The 19,317-nt window shown below is 40.7% G+C and overlaps 1 protein-coding gene across 1 annotated transcript in view; it reads right to left on the bottom strand.

The window, feature by feature from the left end:
• LOC136691501 (tensin-1-like) overlaps nucleotides 1-19,317 on the bottom strand; it is a 71,393-nt gene that overhangs the window by 14,015 nt on the left and 38,061 nt on the right. Inside the window, exons 2-3 of the mRNA XM_066664060.1 lie at nucleotides 12,184-12,298; nucleotides 5,742-5,779 (exon numbers count right to left, since the gene is read on the bottom strand). Of these exons, the coding sequence (XP_066520157.1) occupies nucleotides 5,742-5,779; nucleotides 12,184-12,298 (153 nt within the window). The remainder of the gene's footprint in view (nucleotides 1-5,741; nucleotides 5,780-12,183; nucleotides 12,299-19,317) is intronic.

Below are 19,317 nucleotides of genomic sequence, written 5' to 3'. Positions count from 1 at the left end.
CCTGATATGTCTCAACAGGCTCCGTCCTATTGAGCAGCCAAATAATCTATACCCTACTGAAGTCTTTTCACTATGCAATCTGTCACCCCCAAATAATCCTCCGTGATCCAGACCTGACTCAGACTTGAATCCATTCAGATGAACACATACACTCACATCCATCCACAGTGAACGTTGAGGGGGAAACTACTCTAAGAACAGGTCTATAACATTCACTCTACTATCTAAATGTTATGTGATGAGGACCAGCACATTCTGCCTCCAAGTCATGTGAAGCCAGCCAGAGCTCTTCACACTAATGCAGTGTCAGTGGAGAGCTAAACATGCTTGGAGGAGAGCAATATCTGCACATACAGTTATATCCTTGCTAACATCTACCTATAGGATAGCATTATACACAGTGGGGAGTAATAGAGGGCCAAGGTTAATGCTGTCAATCTGTCAATCAGGGATAGTTGTTATATCACCAAGACTTGAAATCTCAAGTTCTATCTATGCTGGGACACTCGTTTAGATATTTACACCACTTTGGAGCCCCTCTTTTGCCCATAAAAGCCCATATTGACATACGGGTCGCAATGTTTACTACACATCCTGAATGTGGTGACATGACAGTTTGTGAATGTGTGTATGTGTGACCTCATCTACAGATCTAATCTTCTACATGAGCCGCATAAACCTAATGTGAGTTACACACTGATATACATGATATACACAGAATCATAGCTTAATATATAATATGACCACCTCCCTTTTCTCTGCTCCAATGACCATACATTTTTTGGCCCCTTTTCATCCTGTTCTTCTACGTGAGTGGATCAGACACAACAGTGACCTCCATGGTGTCAGTGTCACCTGCCCTGTGGTGGTCCAGTGTGGGTCCTGACTGTTGAAGAGCAAGGTGAAGTGGGGTGAATTAAAATTAGTATTGGCTAAGGTGCTTGCACACAGAGGAAATTGTTCTCCCCATTTAACCCAATCCATGAAGTGAAACACACATTTACACACATTAGTGTGTGCTAAGGGAACCGTGAGCACACATGCATGGAGCGGTGGTCCAGTCCTAGCCTTGCTCAAGGCCACTTCAGTCATGACCTGCCAGCTCTTGGGATCGAACCGACAACCTTCCGGTTACAATCCCAGTTCCCTAACCACCAGGCCACGGGTGCCCCAAGAAGCGGAAGAGCTACAGTCTGGTATACAGCCTACAGTGTGCATTTGTAAAACACAAAGTGCTGATAAAATTACCAGTGAATGAAGAAACAAGGAGGTGGCCTTAGTGTAATGGCTGGAAATCAGTATGAAATCAATAGACCCAACTTCCCTACAGTAGTTCCTCTTGTGATATTAATGAGGTTCTACTTGGCTTAAGTTGGCTGTTTTTGAGCACAACACCCCTCACACCTGCTCTTTCATTTCCTGTTGGCAGTCCAAACACAAACAACACAATATAAACATGTGATCCCAACTCTCAGCACATTCCGTCAGTTTATTACCCCTCGTCGCCTTGTCAGGAAGTTGGGGGACCATTGCTTACAGCACATTGTTTAAAGGCAACACTTTTATCCAAAACACTTTTTATAAAATTCTGAGGATGTTTGGATGTTTCCTCACCATTTGCTGCACTCCAGTGTGTTTGCACACTTGAAACCGGTGTAATGTGTTTATGAAACTCTCGGACCATCATGCTAAGTTCACAGCAAAGAAACTGCATTTTTTTTTGACAACTAGAACCCTCCAAATGTTGAAAAGCATAAATCAAGATAAGAATATTGCTCTATTCTTGCTCCATAGGTGAGTAATATTTACTTATTTTGGCTGTCTCAAATTACTTAAGTTGGAAATGACTCCCAATTGCAGGAAATGGCTAACTGCATGAAAGTAAACGCAGATGGAAAGTGCTACAAATCTAACTTTCAGCTCAAGTAACAAAAGAGATTCTGTGGTAATTCAAACAGTGAATAAGAACTACAGCCAATTTAACTTCAGATACATACAAACAACAGTTGTTTATATCCTCAAACATACCATTCCACCATAAAGGACACTGAGCTTCTGAATGTAAATAAACCACAGAGAACAACATTTCCCCACAAGCGTAGATGTTCCTTTTAACTGAGAACAAGCTAATAATGTGAAAATATATTTTTGCAAATACTGAGAGGAGATCTGTGTTTGGGCCAATGAGGTCCCCAATTACCTCCATGCTCTTAGGTCAAGGGACACTAACATAAACACTAAACTTTATATACAAATGTATGTAAACCCCTTATTGTTAATGATTTCTGCAAATTTCAACATATATCAACTCAACAGACAAGCAAGCCATTAACAAGAGAGACATTTGGAAATGCAAAAACAACTTAAGCTACATGTCACCTGATAGTGTGAAAGGGGATGGAGTAAGAGTAGCCCCGCTATCAACAGAATAGCTTTTTAAAAAATGATTTCTTGAGGGGAGAAAATGTGCCAATATTAGCATAAAGAAAACTAACTGCTGGAATTAGACACTGGAGATGGAAAGACAGCTTAGGGGAAAAAAAGAGTCCGAAAACATAGACCTGTGCTGGCTTTACTTTTGCGAGATGTTGTGCTGTCTATGTTTTCTACAGTCACTGGACAATTAAATCCTCACCGCAAACTTCTAGTGCCTAGTCTAAATCCTTGTCAGAAAAGTAGCTGCTAATTGAAGAACCATAATTTTACTTTCAGGGCCACTACTAATCCACTTTCTGCTGGTCCGTCATTGACCAAGTCTAACTCTATCGTGTTGCGCAACCAGTACCCCTTGAATACTGCTTCACTCTGAGAACTCGAATTACATGCTGTCTGCCATCTGTGGCACGGTGACGGGGACCTGGAGGTTGTGGGTTCGAGTCCCGCTCTGGGCGACTGTCTGTGAGGAGTTTGGTGTGTTCTCCCTGTGTCCGCGTGGGTTTCCTCCGGGTGCTCCGGTTTCCTCCCACGGTCCAAAAACACACGTTGGTAGGTGGATTGGAGACTCAAACATGTCCCTAGGTGTAAGTGTGTAAGTGAATGTTTAAGTGTTTGTTGCCCTGTGAAGGACTGTCATTCTCCAGGGTATGTTCCAGGCTCCAGAACCACCAAGACCCTGAACTGGATAAGTGGTTACAGAATAATCAATAAAGGACGTTCAATTTACTCAACCTAATGCTACGGTCTCACATGATGCTTAGCCATGCACCAGTTTATTAAAGGCTGTTCATTCGTGGACCACTAACTCCTTTCATGGACCTAGTCATGATCCAGGACAGCAACCAAACCCTCAACCAGAGTACCTCAACCTGTCCACTCTGTAGAACCTTTGGCTACACCATGGAAACACCTCTCTGTGATTGGTCACCCAGTAAAAGACAGTCAAGTCTAACTTAATATCAGAACTGTATTGTGAAAGTCAACTGAGGTCATATAACCTTTACCTCTTAACTGCAGGGTAATGCACGCCTTCTGATAGACCCCTCATAAACATTCAGCTAACAGTGAACAGTGAACCAGACATCAGATCTGACCGGTGAGTGACCTCTGTCCCTCTTGTGCTCCTCTCTCTATAAAACAAAATATTTCTCCCTAATGTCTTTCAGCATTCCTCACTCTTCCCGCTCTGCTCCTCCAAAACAAGCCTCCATCCCATCAGGACCCCCTGAAGCAGAATGAAAGAGAGTGTGGGGTTTATTATTAGATGGGGTCAATACAGGATTGACGTGAAGGCCAATGCAAACAGCCAGCAAGACACTGAGCACTTGTTTTCCAGCTCCATCAATTTCCAGGGAAAACATATAGCATCAGCAAAGTTCATGCGACTGTTTACTTCACTGATGGATGTACACAGAGGGTGAACCACCAGTGACCTACAGCTGAACCTCATAAACCACACCAAGAGCCGAACGATTTGGCTGAAATATCTAATTGGGTTTGTTTCTGACCAATATTATGTTGTAAATTTAAAATTGTGACCGTTTTCTATAAAAGTAGGCCATGTTTTTCACCAAGAAAATGCAAATCCAGCATATTAGGTTTGAGGGCTCCTAGTTAATTGTGGTTGTGCTTGGGGTTTGGCGGCACCTGTGCCCTAAAGGCTAGAGAAGCAAGGTTACTGGTTTGATCCCAGGCACAGGCCCTGGGGCAAGACAATTAACCCTCAAATGTTCCCCACTTTGGCTCGCTGCTCCAGGTGTCTGTGTGTGTGTGTGTGTGTGTGTGTGTGTGTGTTTACCTCTGCTAGTGTGTGCTAAAAAATGGCCTTTTTTATGATAACAGTGTTGATAATGTAGGCCATAATAAAAAGTGCAGCCCTTGCAGTTAATAACAACTGCACTCTTTAAAAATAGTGACTCTAGTAATAAAACAAACTTTCAGCCTTAATATCAGTTGAAACAAGTGGGCAATAAAAACACAGATAATGTCAGGAGCTTAGCGACATCACTTTAAACATTTTCCAAGGTCATTCATTCATTCATTCATTGTTTGTAACCGCTTAACCAGTTCAGGGCGCGGCAGGTCCAGAGCCTTCCTGGAATCATTGGGCGCAAGGCAGGAACACATCCTGGAGGGGGCGCCATTCCTTCACAGGGTGACACACACTCACACCTATGGACACTTTTTTTGAGTCGCCAATCCAGTGGACGAGAAAACAAACTAGACCATGACAGGAGATCATCCAGAAGAACTTTAACAACAACGGATTTTTTAAAAAAAGAACTGAAGTGCATGTTACACAAGATGCTTGCTATCTCATCACATGGGAGAGTTTTCATTGGCTGATTCCTCTTTGTTTGTTGGCTATTTCTGTCCATATTATGAGAGACTGGTTGATTTCTAAATACTCCTAAACTCTAAAGATTAAAATTACAGCCCTTTTCTGCCTTGTTTAAAGGCCTGGAATGTACAGTATATTTGTTTTACACTTTATTAAATGCCTAGTTCTAAAAGCAGAATGCTGTATTGTTTCTAAAAAAAAAAAAGAAAAACAACAAATCCAAAGCACATTTAACTACTGGAGTTTGTAAAGCACTCAGTGTAACAGCTGGACTCAAAAATACCAAAAATATGTAACAACATTCTGTGGGTGGCGTCCTGGGTCCATTGATGAAGGCCTCGAAGACGACCAGCACAACTTCAGCAACGGCAGATGAACTACTGTCTCCTACCAACGAGGTAGGTGTGTCTAACAAAATGGAGTGGGCACCATGTTTATAAACTCCAGCAGCACTGCTGTGTCTGATCCACTCTTACCAATGCACTACAGACTAACACACCACCACCACCACCACCATATCAGTGCCACTGCACAGAGTGAAAGGGTGCAAACAAAGTATGCAGAGCAACACGAGGACCACAGTCTGTAATTCTACTAACACTACAAAGAGCTCTTGTATGGTCAATGGAGCTGAGAGAATACACTGTGAGTGGTATTAATGTTATCGTACCACTCATTAGTATTGTTTTTCTAGATTGTTTATGTAATGAAACTTCACAATGTGTAGAAGTCTATACAGTGTTTACTGAGTAAACAATTTAACCATTTCCATTACTTGGAGACACAAGGTTATTGTATTGTATGATGCATATTGCCTATCCAGGTATACTTTTCACTAAGATGGCTCGCACACACCTCCATTGCCCCGGCATCACACACACCCCCACACACACAAATATAGCCCATGCATCAAACACACACAAATGGTGGTCCCAGAAAATGGAAAAATTCCTTCATAACTTACCTTCACCTCACATTTCTTGTGGCAGGACAATTTGCATACTGAAAGAAACAAACGAAAAAAGACATGAATTAAACCTCTGGGAACAACTGTTCTTCCAACATTTCTTCTGGAATGAAGGGTATTAATAGTTTCAGCTTCTGGGGATATTTTAAAGTAAACGTTGGAATATTCCTGTAAAGATCTGATTGCATCCAGCCACATAAAAACATCACTCCAAGTCCTCCCAATGCTTCTAGCCAACACTTGCCTTTGATCAAGATGAATTTGGCCTCTTTGTAGCTGCTCCAGAACATCCCGTTCCAATAGGCAATGCTTCTCTATATAGATTGTGCTTGCTGTGTTTACAGTGAGTGTAATACGTCTAGTGTTGCTACGTTCTTCACCTCATATTACTGTGCTTCTAATTCCAGTGCATTGTCTGAACTGCTGCTCAGCCTTGAGGATTTGTTTAGCTGCTATTTACTCTGCTATGCTGCCCTCAAGTGGAGGTTTACAGCCTAAAATATTTAAAAGGAGGCCGACACAGTGAGTGTCCAACTGACGATGGCTAAATGGTAGTAAGTGTTACATAAGAGTCCAGTGCAAGTTTACCGTAATTGTCTGTTTAATTACGTCACTGATGTTCCAACTTACAATTACATTCCACCACTCTAATGATATGATTACTGCTCTTGACATAGCTTGTTTCTACACTCACTGTCCAGTCTATCAGCTCCACTGACCGTACAGGAGCACTTTATAGTTCTACAACCACAGACTGTAGTCCACCTGTTTTTCTGCATACTTTCTTATCCCCATTTCACCTTGTGCCTCGAAGGTCAGGACCCCCACAGAGCAGATATGATCTGGGAGGTGGATCATTCTCAGCGCAGCAGTGGCATTGACGTGTTGATGATGTGTTAGTGTGTGTTGTTCTGGTAAGAATGGATCAGACACAGCAGTGCTGCTGGAGGTTTGAAACCACACAGTGTCACTGACTGGACTGACCAACCAAACATATCCAACCAACAGCATTTGTTTCCACTGATGAAGGACTAGAGGACGACCAACACAAACTGTGAGCTACTGGCTCTGACTTTAAATCTACCAGGTGGAACAATGAGGTAAAAACTTGAGCAGCACTGCTGTGTCTGATCCACTTCAACCAGTGCAACTCACCACCACGTCAGTGTCACTACAACATTGAAAATGGAACCCCAACCAAATCATACCTGCTCTGTGGTGGTCTTGAGGGGGTCCTGACCATTGAAACACATGGTGAAATGGGGATAAGAAAGTATGAAGAGAAACAGGTGGACTACAGTTTGTAAAGCTACAAAGTGCTCCTGTATGGTCAGTGGAGCTGATAAAATGGACAGTGAGTTTAGAAGCAAAATAGGTGTTCCTAATCCAGTGATCATTCTGTGGATTAGGAATATATTTTCCAACAAAGGTTTGGCATAGAAACATTTACTAAATATTATGCATTACTCTCAAGAGCAAATTACACATTCACAATGTAATATATTCTTTAAGCATGCAAATGGTCCTTGGGTCTGTATAGAACCATTGTCTTTACTAAAGAACAATAGCAGAGCCACATGAGTGTATACTTAAAGTTCAGATTGAATTATCACTTATTTACTGTTTGAAATGGAACCTCTCAGTGGTTGTAACATCTTATCAGCTCTTCTACTGCTTCTACCACAGAGCTACAGACAACACAGCTACTGAATAATTAATGAGAGCAGAGAGTGGCTGAGAGTCTGTGGGATTAATCAAACTGATCTACATTATCACTCACTAAATAAATGCACTTCAGCTGAAACTGTCCATGAACTGTCCACCTACTCGTCCAATCTCTCTCGTGAAATCAAGATTATCAATAAGGAGTTGGTTTTGTGCAAAATCTCTACTCAAAATTGTTCTGGAGGCAGCGCTGCCTTTGACAGATGGCACGTAATTGGTCACCAGCCAAAAGGCGTGATTAATGTGATTGGTTAAAATGGATTGGGTGGAGATGATTGAATACCACCCAATTAATTAGTAAATCTAATTAGTAATCTACAGTTTTCCATTTACAGGATTTCACAGACTTTCTTATCCAGAGCGACAAACAAAAGTGCTTAGTGTTTAGATAGAATGTAGATTCTAGCTAGTGCAAATAGTTAATTCATTCATTCATTCATTATCTGTAAACGCTTATCCAGTTCAGGGTCGCGGTGAGTCCAGAGCCTACCTGGAATCATTGGGTGCAAGGCGGGAATACACCCTGGAGGGGGCGCCAGTCCTTCACAGGGCAACACAGACACACACACATTCACTCACACACCTATGAACACTTTTGAGTTGCCAATCCACCTGCAACGTGTGTTTTTGGACTGTGGGAGGAAACTGGAGCACCCGGAGGAAACCCACGCAGACACAGGGAGAACACACCAAACTACTCCCAGACAGTCACAGGAGCTGTGTGACTGCGACACTACCTGCTGCACCACCGTGCCGCCCTAGTTCAAATAGTTTAGACTCCAAAATGTTCCATCTGGAAGCTGCAGAATGTTATACAGTAAAATTCATCTGCCTCTGGTGCACATTCTACAGAAGTATATTTTGCATAAAATGCCATACAATAATGTCCTGCTTCCTCAGAACAATCTGTAACACCTTCAGAGGCAGCAGTCATAACTTAAGTGAGCAGGAATGTACTTCTTCAGAAACTGCCTCACAGGCAGCAGAACTTTAGAACATTCTGTATCTTCCTCTGAGGCAGTTACATTATTCTTCATTTAAGTAAAACATAATACTGAGATTTTTGCAGCACTTCAGTGTATAGTAACAAAAAAGAAACGTATATATCACATTGCTGGCGACGGAGCAGGCAAACACGAGGGTCTAGGCAGAGCTTATACTAAGGGATTTAAACATCTCCACCCAATCTATTTAAACCAATCACATTAATCCCACCTATTGGCTGGTAACCAATTACATTCATTCTGCCTCAAAGGCAGCACTACCTTCAGAACCATTTTGAGAAGTGATTTTGCACACATGCTATTTCAGTACCAACTTCTACAATGTTGGAAAGACATTACACTACCCTCTTAAATCCAGAATTCAGTTCCATATAAAACATGAAGGAACAGATCTGCCAAAATGAAAATAAAAATTAACCAATAACTTAACATTTAAACAAATAATATATATATATACACACACACTTTTGAATTTTGCCCTGTTTATTTATTTATTCCTTATTATTTGTATTAATAACTATAGAAATGTTTATATTTTTTCTTTATGCACATTTAACTGATTTAACTTTTAATTATTCATGTTTTTGTTTGTGTACTTATTTATTTATGTATTTCTTCATTCGTATTATAATGATTCAGGTTGAGATTTTTCAAGCTGGTCAGGATCAAATCTTGTGTGGGCGGGTTTTTTCAGGGGTGTGTTCCCATTGGCTAATTAGTGAGAGCTCATTGTCACAGACCTACGCAACACAGAAGTACGCAAGTGAGCGTACTATATAGTGAGTAGTGTAGGGAATAGTGAGTAATGGGGGGGGCAAATTGAACACAGCACTAGTTTCACACAGAATTTTGTGATTTGGCAAACAGCTTTATTTGCCTTCAGACAGTGTCATCTTCAGCTTGCCTCTGAGGAATAATGGAAAGTTCAATGATGGTTTCAAGTATTCTATGCTTTTATGAATACCATTATGGTTGTGTGGCATCTCTGACAAACAAAGAGAACAATGACTCAGTATCTCACCAAAGAAGAACCAGAGGTAACTGCACACAAAACATGGATCTTTATTACTGGAAGGGAGAAGGAACCCTGAACAAAGCAATCTGGACTCCATTTGTAGAGAAAAAGGCTGGGGAAAACATGGCTATGGAAGGAGAAAGAAGGGATTGATGTGAGGATGGATAAACATAGACGAAATAGAAAGGCACTGAGGCAGCAATGTCTAGTTCTCTGCTGGTTCGGCCAAACTCACTGCCCCAGTTTGCTCTTATTTGTTTGTCATTTTTTCCTACCACCAGCTTTTATCTGGGGTATTGCTGAGAGGCTAATTTTAACAGTCAAGAAGCTGCCAAAATCTCTACCCCATTTGTTTATGGATTATTGTGTGCCTTTGCAAGCGTATGTTTGTGCATATAAAGAAGGTTGGGTTTTTTTTTGTATCCACACCCTTTTAGTCACTGTTAAGAAAAGACTAGAAGCTGATTGTGGACTTCTGTGGACAGACTAACACTACTGCCTGTCAGGATCTGTCCTTGTTTACTCTTTATCCTGTGTTTTGATCATGGGTTTAGCCATGTGCAATGTTTCCCTGCCTGTCTCTCTTAGCCACACCCCTGCCCCTGTGAACTGTTAGGCAGCCGTGTGACTGAGCTCACAGGTGCATCCTATTGTCTCTGGGTATTAAGCCCTCTCTTTAAGTCTTAGTTTGTTATTAATTGTGTTTGTGTATGACTTAATTTCTCCAAGTTTTTCTTTGTAGTCTCTAGGTTTTTCTTCAAGGTGTATTATTCTGGTTTACTTTTTTCCACTAAAAGAAAGTCAGCTGCAACCAATTTATAGTAGGAAAACCACAACAGCCCCAATGGGTGTGTCAAGCTAAGGAAGCTCCAGAAAGAGCACAGAGCCTCAGATATAGCATAATATTCCAGTGCTGGATACGATCATTTGTAGTGTGTTCTATAAAAACATAAAAGGAACTAAAAACAGGAAAATGCTCTGTCTGTGTTTTCTGAGGCTGTTTTCAGCAAGACGTAAGGTGCACTGACTACCTTTCTTCACTGTCATCACTGTTCACAAACTCAACAGAATGGCTCAGAACTCATTTACACATCTTTATCATATCACTATGACCTGTAAATAGTGGATTAACCATGACTCTGTTCTGTCTGTATGTATATATCTCCAGTTATGTTATGAAATCAATCACATGACTGTTCAGGAAATGTGGGCCAGTTCGCTGGATAGCACCAAGGTTCCAAGAATACTTAACGGAACCAGTTAAATAACCAGAGCTCATTTGGTGGAAAAGAGCTCTCATTCAGTGTCAAATACACTTTGAGGTATGATACCTGTGCCTATTATCACTAGTGATAACCCAATTCTTTTTAACCCAGTGTCTTAGTTGTTATCATTTCTATGTACGTGCCATATCATCTCTGTTCTCCACCAATCACATGGTACTATCAGGCTGAACAGTGAAGTCTGGCTAGTTTCCTCTGAGACATGAAAAGTTAGTGACTGCTTCTTTCTGAAATGCCCCTGGTGCAATGTCACTGCAGCTCAATGCACTTGGAGGAGAACACTGACTGTCAAATTCTGGATGACATTGTGTTGAGTGACAAGTGAAATGCCACCACACCCACCTAGAGAGAGCAAGGCTAATTGTGCTCTCTTGTACTTTTTAATGATGGGCAGGTAGGACAAGGAGACCAGGATATACTAATATGGACCATTAGGACCTAGTATGTGTAAGTATGTATGTAATAATACCACAATGCCAAAATATTAGTGGTTTGTCATTGACCATACTATGACTTGAACAGACAGACTGATCATCTGAGGAGCTGTCCATTAACCGGTGCTGAAACCACAACCTGTAGACCACTTCAGAGCAGAGGTTTAACATACGTATGAATAAGCTGATTATATGGTACCATGTCTTTGAAGTCCTGAATACTGAAACCTACACTTACGGGGATGTACAATGATTTCTATAATATTTTACATTTTAAATGCTAGAGAATGACATACATAATTCACTACTAATTATTCCCTTATATATAGCCACATACAATGAAAATACAGATTATTGATATGCTACAGTATGTGTAGGGCCAGGATAAAGGATGACTGAAATACTGCCTTTAGTATAAGCCCACCTTGAGTTTCTCATATACTGTTAGCCCTACCATTAGCCCTTTTGCTTGTCTTCATTCCTGCTGGGATAGATTGGAAAGGTAAAAGGGGTAGGGTTATATACCCTTTGAATATGAGATTATATTCATATTAAATATGAGAGTTCAGGGGCATACTTCAAACGAAGGGCTATGAATCCCTGTAAAATCCTGAATAAAGCCACAAATGTCAGGATTTTAACCTTTAAAAACTATGATAACCATTGTATTTTCTTAGTTTAAGGTGCTTTTAATGGATTATGTCCCTTCATAACAAGCATAAAACCTCACTAGTATTATGTAGATGTCTTGGTTGTTAGTGAGTAAATATCCAGTTCCACTTTAAATGGTGAAGCAATTATATTCATGAGCTGAACACAATCAAATCACAGCAATGCTCTAATATTCTAGGGTAAAATCTTCCCAGAGGAACTGAGGTTGTTACCGCATCAAATGGGGAGCAAACCTCAAATTAATTCCCATTCTATAAGAAGAAATATGGGATAAGCAGGTGTCCACAATCTTATATTGTTACTGACCTCTGCAGACCAGGCCCTCCTTGGTGACTGCCTGCTTGCATACCCCACAGCTCTTGGCCTTCTTGAAGGTCTTGACCTTGAAGGTGTGGGAATGGACCCCCTCAAAGTCTTCCGGCTGTGAACAGAAGAGAAAACACTGGTCAAAACAGAAAGAGAAGGTCAAAGCCTAGGGAAGCTGTTCCAGTGTGGGCTGTTTACATGTATAAGCTGTTCACACCTGTTTCACACTGGGATTCCCTCTAGATTCCCTCTAATGTTGGTGGACACCTGTAATTATGCAGTGTTATGTGGCTTGTAAAGTACAGAGCAACTGTCAGAGACTGGCTAACACAGACATGAGAGCATAACAACCAGACATACCAGGGTGTTCAATATCATCTGATTAATAAATCAAGCCCTATCTGGACAGAATAAAATTTCCATGGGGTCCTCGGGCAGTTTTCTTTTTTATGGAGGGTCCGCTGTACCATCCGTGATTTTCCCCAAAATCTTTTATAGGCTGTATTACCTGTTTTTCACTAAACTCAGTGATTGTCCTGTCCAGATGCAAACCTCTATGTTTTAGCAGACAGATCTCACCTCATATTGGATCAAACTGGAGCTTGGGAACTGCTGTGCACCATATTTAGCCTCTGATCAGGCATTATCAATATAAAAATGGAAGAGTTACTGAACCAGTTACTTGGTGTAGGTGTTAAAACCTCACCAGACTTCACCTGGGAAAGCATTTTCAAAAGACGAAAATTATGAAATGAAATAAAATCAGTGAGAAAATGGGATAAAATAAGCTGATAAAAGAAGAGAGTATAATGGCAGCTGCAGGTATATAGTGTCACTTTTGTATTCATATTTTCATCATTTGAGAACCAGAACCTCGCTCATGATCATGTGATAGATAACATGATATAATTTGGGAACTAGACATCCAATAGTTTTTCATTTGCCATCTGGATGTGAGAGTTTTATCACAATGTTTTTATTACAGATGTCTCCCTGAAAAACTAAACCAATCTGAGATCCCATCCACATGGGTATGGATGGGTATTCTCATGCAGACGAGGAAAACAGAGCTTTTCAGAAACGCTGATGTCACACATTGTGCCTGTCTCTGGCTGAAATTCAGGTAACTCCTCACTCTCTATATAGTAAAGTACATAAAACTACAATGTACACATGCAGATATCATGAGATTCCAGATTCCTACATATTAATAAATATGAGTGATTGTATTAGAAATATATAATGCAGCATTCAGTAAATTCATGACTGGTGTAGTGCATTACACAGGAAGTAAGGAGTGATTTGGAAGTAAAATTTTGTGTGTTTCTCTCACGCTTTGTGGTGATTTTACGTCTCTCTTTAAGAAGTACTGTGGCCCCCTACTGAACTGGCATAATAATGCATTTTTAAAGACGAAGGGGAAAAGAATCTGTTTTTAAATATATCCAGATCTGTGTGGATGGGGCCACACACAACTTACAAACGACTTTAATTGGTTGTTATGGACAGACAATAAAACAGCTATATATCCCCTGGTTCCTATCAACACCACGCAGAGTCCGTAAGCTTTCAGTAAACCTTCTCAAATCAAACCTCACTGAATGGCATCACCCTCTGAATTACATCACAACAGCTGAATTATGTAGAAACATCCCATTAAAACAAAAAACAAACAAAAAAAAACATTAGAATTATCTAATACCAAAATACAGTAACCACAGCAACACTGCTAAAATTAATAATCAGCATTTTTGTCCAACACCAACATCAATACACAAGAAATACACCACCCTGCACTCCACTGATGTGGGCTAATAAGGCAGATGCAGCTCTGCAGCGTGTGTGCTAGTAATGCGAGATTTTAACGACAGCAGCACAGTCTGCTATACACCAGAGGATGCTATCACTTTGAAGATAGCTCATTAAATTACTAATGAAGCCTGATGAGAAGCAAAGCAGGCTTCGGTGCAGTCACCGTGCGGCTCTCTCTAGGCTTTCTGCTTAAAGAGACAAGGAACTAATAGCACACAACACACTTTGAACCACAGAAAAAACTGTGGTATTGACACAGTCTATTATTCAGTGTGTTTATCTGAAATAAGAATATAATACTTATTTGAGCAAATGTGAACTGAAGCAGCTGTGGAATCACTTAATGTAACTGCACCCTCATCCTACTGTTATTCAATGAAAAAACAATCCCTTAGCAACACCTTAGCTTTCACTGAGCCACACCCTAGCAACAACTGCAGTATCATAGCAACCACATAGCAGCACATTAGCAAACTTTTATCAACTGTCTAGCAACCACCTAGGATACCATAGCAACCACCTAGCAAGATACATTCATTGTCTGTAACCGCTTATCCAGTTCAGGGTCACGCTGGGTCTGGAGCCCACTCTGATTCACCGGGTGCAAGGCAGGAACACACCCTGGAGGTGGCATCACTCTATCAGTAACCTAAGATATCATTGCAATTAGCAACCACTGGTATTGTCATAGCAACAGCACTGCAGGGTCAATGATTTGGTGGTGATAGTTACCATCAGTGTGTGTTGTGCTGGTATGTGTGGATCAGACACAGCAGTGCTGTTGGAGTTTTTAAAGCCCTCAGTGTCACTGCTGGACTGAGAAAAGTTCAGCAGCCAAAGATATCCCACAGCATCCTGTGGGCAGCGTTCGGTTTCCATTGATGAAGTCCTAGAGGACAACCAACACACACTCTGTAACAACAGATGAGCTACTCTCTCTGACTTTCCATCTACAAGGTGGACCACTAACAGAGTGGATAGTGAGTGGGCACAATGTTTAAAAATTCCAGCAGCCCTGCTGTGTCTGGTCCACTCGTACCAGTGCAACACACACTAACACACCACCACCATGTCAGTGATAATGATCCATATCTTCTCTGTGATGGTCCTTAAGAACAGAGAGAAAAAGGGGCAAACAAAGTACACAGAGCAATAGATGGACTACAGTCATTGAATTCAGGGGTTTTATTCAGTCTAATTGTCACAGCAAAGAAGCATGGCTCTAAAAACATTTGTGAAAGACTGGGTTGTTCCAAAGGGCTCATTGAATTCAAGCTTGTTACTGTAATAGGATGGCATTGTTGCAACAAATCAGTACCTGAAATTTCTTCCCTAGGTATTTCACGATCAACTGTGAGTGGTGTTTTTGAATATTGGAATTGTTTAGGAACCAGAGCAACTCAGCCACAAAGTGGCAGGACATATAAAAGCAATGCGTAAAACCCTTCTGATTGAACAAAATTTTTTAGAATGCATTCCTGGAAAAGTGGAAGGTGTTATAGGTGTCAAAGGAAGGCCAACTTCATATTAAGGCCTATAGATGTACAATGGGACATCATAAAACTCCTGTAGGTGTAATGTGCAGCACTGTCCAATGCTGGGCTCTACTGTGGACAGGGTTTTCTCCTCGATGATGATAGCTTTGTAATATTCTCATCCTTCATACTCCACACACACACACACACACACACACACACACACACACGCATGCTAACCAAACACACTCAGAGCCCCTATGCCGCAAAGCCCATTTGGCCATGGTTTTGAAAAGTGTATTTCTCAGCATTTTCCCACTCCCTATCTCCCTAAATCTTAATGGCTTTTGTCACACTCTGACAGGCTGCTTAAGCTGAGGGCTGTGGGGAAGGAGGGTGACCTTGACGGTAGTGTTGGGGAGAAGGGGGCTGCCCTAGCGAAAGCGCCTGCCTCTTCTTTTCTTTCTCAAGTATATTCACTCCATTCAAGTACTGCAGTCCTTTACGATTGGGAACTGAACCCCAGTTCAGTGTGACCTTGATCAAACTGGAACTACTGGAGATGTATAGCTCTCAGTTCGGGAAATACATAGATCAGCCACAAGTTTAAAACCACTGAATCCCACTGATTACCAAGGTGTGAGATGTATTAGGCTGCAAGTGAACAGTCAGTTGTTGAAGCTGATGTGTACAAAGCAGGAAAAATGAGCTAGCATAAGAACCAAATTGTGAAGACAACAATGTGTGGCCAAAAAGGGCAGGTCCTCTGAGGAGTTCCCAGCAGTATTTGGAAACTACCAAAAGGAGTTCAAGAAAGGACAACCTTTGAAGCAGCTAAAGAGGCATGGGCAGCCAAGGCTCAAGGATGCATGAGGGTTAGTCCATTTGGTCCAAGAGCTACAGTCACACAATTTTCTGAAAAACTGAACCCTGGCTGTGACAGAAAGTGAACCTGAACCTGAAACCTGACACCTTAGACTTGCCCATTTTTTTTATTCTAACACCTCTGTTCACTTTTGGCCAATGGCAGCAGAGAATAGATGAGACAGACGTCTGCAGAACTGACAATAACATTAATTGGTGGACAGAACCAAAAAAAGACAGGGGCAGAATACAGTGCTAGGCCAAGAACCCAGGAAACACACTGGTGTGAACAAATCAAGTGGGCAATGCAAGTCTCAGTTAGGGATATGCAGAATTTATACATAAATAATGATACTCCTGAACCTTGCGTTTACTTTTAAGAATCGATTCTGGCTTGAAAATATCAATATATTTTGTTTATTTATTTTGTTGGATGGATGTATATGCTAGCTGTCTATTAATATTAAAACTACACCATAAATAGCAGCATGGGATAGGAACTACTTTTCCTCCTGCATTCTCCCTCTGTCGCCCTCCCCCCAACACACAAACACAGATGAAAAAGTAGCACAGACAGCTACTTAGGTAGTGTATAACTAATAAGGCAATGTTTATAACTGACTGTTTATAACCTATACATACAATGACAATTCACAATATTATTATGTTGCTTTATTAAAGGTTTCCATCTAGTGGGGTGATGTTAAAAAAGGGAAACGTGTGATATCACGCATCATTAGTGTCAATCATAATAAGCATAACAGTAACAGCTTAGCTTAGTAAAGCATGTTCAAACATTAGACAATACTACACACGTTTTCTGTGATGAAGACACTGTTATTAAAAAAAAAAACCAAACAAAAACAATTGACATTATACAAAATGAATTGTTTCTGCTTGTGGCACTGCAGGCTTTGTAATTGTGTGATTGTATATTAGTGCTAAGATATCATTATTATGTGTTTAAACACTTAAAGTTCATTAAAACCATTATGTATATTTTATAAAGTTATGTAACCACAGTTTACAATTTTAATGACCAAGTGAAATCTGGTTCAACTGCAAGAAAACCTTGATATATGTTTTCTCTCTTTAAAAAAATGAATTGTTAAACTAAGTTGGCAGTTTATTACAAATGATGCGTTTCCAAATTATACTGGAAAATTAACTTCAGTTTGGCTTCTGAAATTCTAACCGTTTATACATTCGTTCATTGTCTGTTGCCGCAGTTCAGGGTCACGGTGGGTCTACAGACAACACGGAATAATGGGCGCAAGGCAGGAACACACCCTGGAGCGGGCACCTTCGCTTTTATTTACGTCTTAATAATTTTACTTCTACTTTGTAGTATTTTGTTTATCTGTGATTATTTCTGTTTAGTTGGTGACAATAAATTGCTGAGGTTCCCGTAACACTTACCCTCACCCTCACAGTGACATGGCTAAAGATACAACACTGGGCTTATATGTGGCTTCATTGTCTACATTGATGGGCGCTGGGTGGTGATTGAGTTGACTCCGTTCATGTTTCTAAGAATGTAAAGCACTTTGGGTGAACAGAAAGGTGCTATATATGTGTAACTATCATTCTTTCATTCATTCATACTTAATTTCCCAGCAAGCTGCTCTCAGTTCAGCCCATTGCTCTCCATAGGACTTTAATGACAATGAAGTTGGACATTAGATATATTCTATGAGGAGTATTTTCTTACATTTGATGTATTTGAATGTCATTAGGAGAAGTGAGGAGAGGAGATATTATGAATTAAGAGGAGAATATAATGAATATTATGAAGAAAATCAATATTCACAGCTTTGCAGGGTTTCTGATATAATGTATTCATTTGAAATGTATACTAAATTTTTATTACTTGCATAAATGCCCCAACATGTGTGTGTGTGTGTGTGTGTGTGTGAGTGTATGATAATGGTGGTATATCACAGTTATGTTGTTAGAGAACATACATAAGAAACATAACAGAAGATACATTAGAAAATTTCAATTTACAACTAATATTTACACAACAGACCACTGCTAATGTGTGTGAGGAAGTGCCATCAAATATTATCCACACTTACACTTTTACAAACGTGCTTGTATTGTTAATTATGGTTGACAATCTTTTTTTTAATTGCTGTCTCAGCGGGTTTTATTACTCTTTTACACACAAATGTCGTTCCCATGTGTGTGTACAGGGTAGGATGCTGCCTTAATGTGTATATGTAGTAGTGTGTGTGTGTGTAGTGTGTGTGTGTGTGTGTGTGTGTGTGTGTGTGTGTGTGTGTGTATGGGGTAGGACAAGCAGCGCAAAATAAGTGGTCATGTGACCTGGGCTCGCTATGTTAACATCTGTTCCATTTGTACTCCAGCTGCCTGGAATGTCAGCCTACACGGTTGCCATGGCGATGTGGACCTTCGGAGCAGCAGCACTGTTTATGCTGAGTGTGTTCCATTTCCAGCAGCGAGCTGCGTCCTGTTCTGCAGAGGCAGTGGCTCGGAGCAGCCAGCATCAAACAGCCATTCAGATTTAGTGCACTCCCTCCAAAACAAGGCCAGACTCACTGGCCATCAGAGAAAAGAACTGCTCAGATGTGGATATGTCAGCAGCATCACAGCTACTTCGGTTTTAAAGGACATATTTGTCATTTTAAACATGCGTAGTTTGGAGCAGGATTATATTAATATTATCACTGAGGAAGCTCTCAGTTCAGTGAACTTACAAAGGTAACTTATTCTGTACAATGTCAAACAATCTTAGTGCTGCTAGACCACTGGTGCGGTCTATTTTTACAGTATGTAAAAATCCTTATGTGCTGGGTGGCCCACCTTCCAGATGTTATTATTATTAGTATAATTATTATTATCATTAGTATTATTACTTTTGCTATTATTCATACATGCATTCATTATCTGTAACCCTTATCCAGTTCAGGGTCGCGGTGGGTCCAGAGCCTACCTGGAATCATTGGGCGCAAAGTGGGAA

The sequence above is a fragment of the Hoplias malabaricus genome, chromosome 3 (assembly GCF_029633855.1).
Source record: "Hoplias malabaricus isolate fHopMal1 chromosome 3, fHopMal1.hap1, whole genome shotgun sequence".
Classification (NCBI taxonomy): Eukaryota; Metazoa; Chordata; class Actinopteri; order Characiformes; family Erythrinidae; genus Hoplias; species Hoplias malabaricus.
The sequence above is the reverse complement of the archived record's forward strand: the minus strand, read 5'-3'. Positions and strand labels throughout refer to the sequence as shown.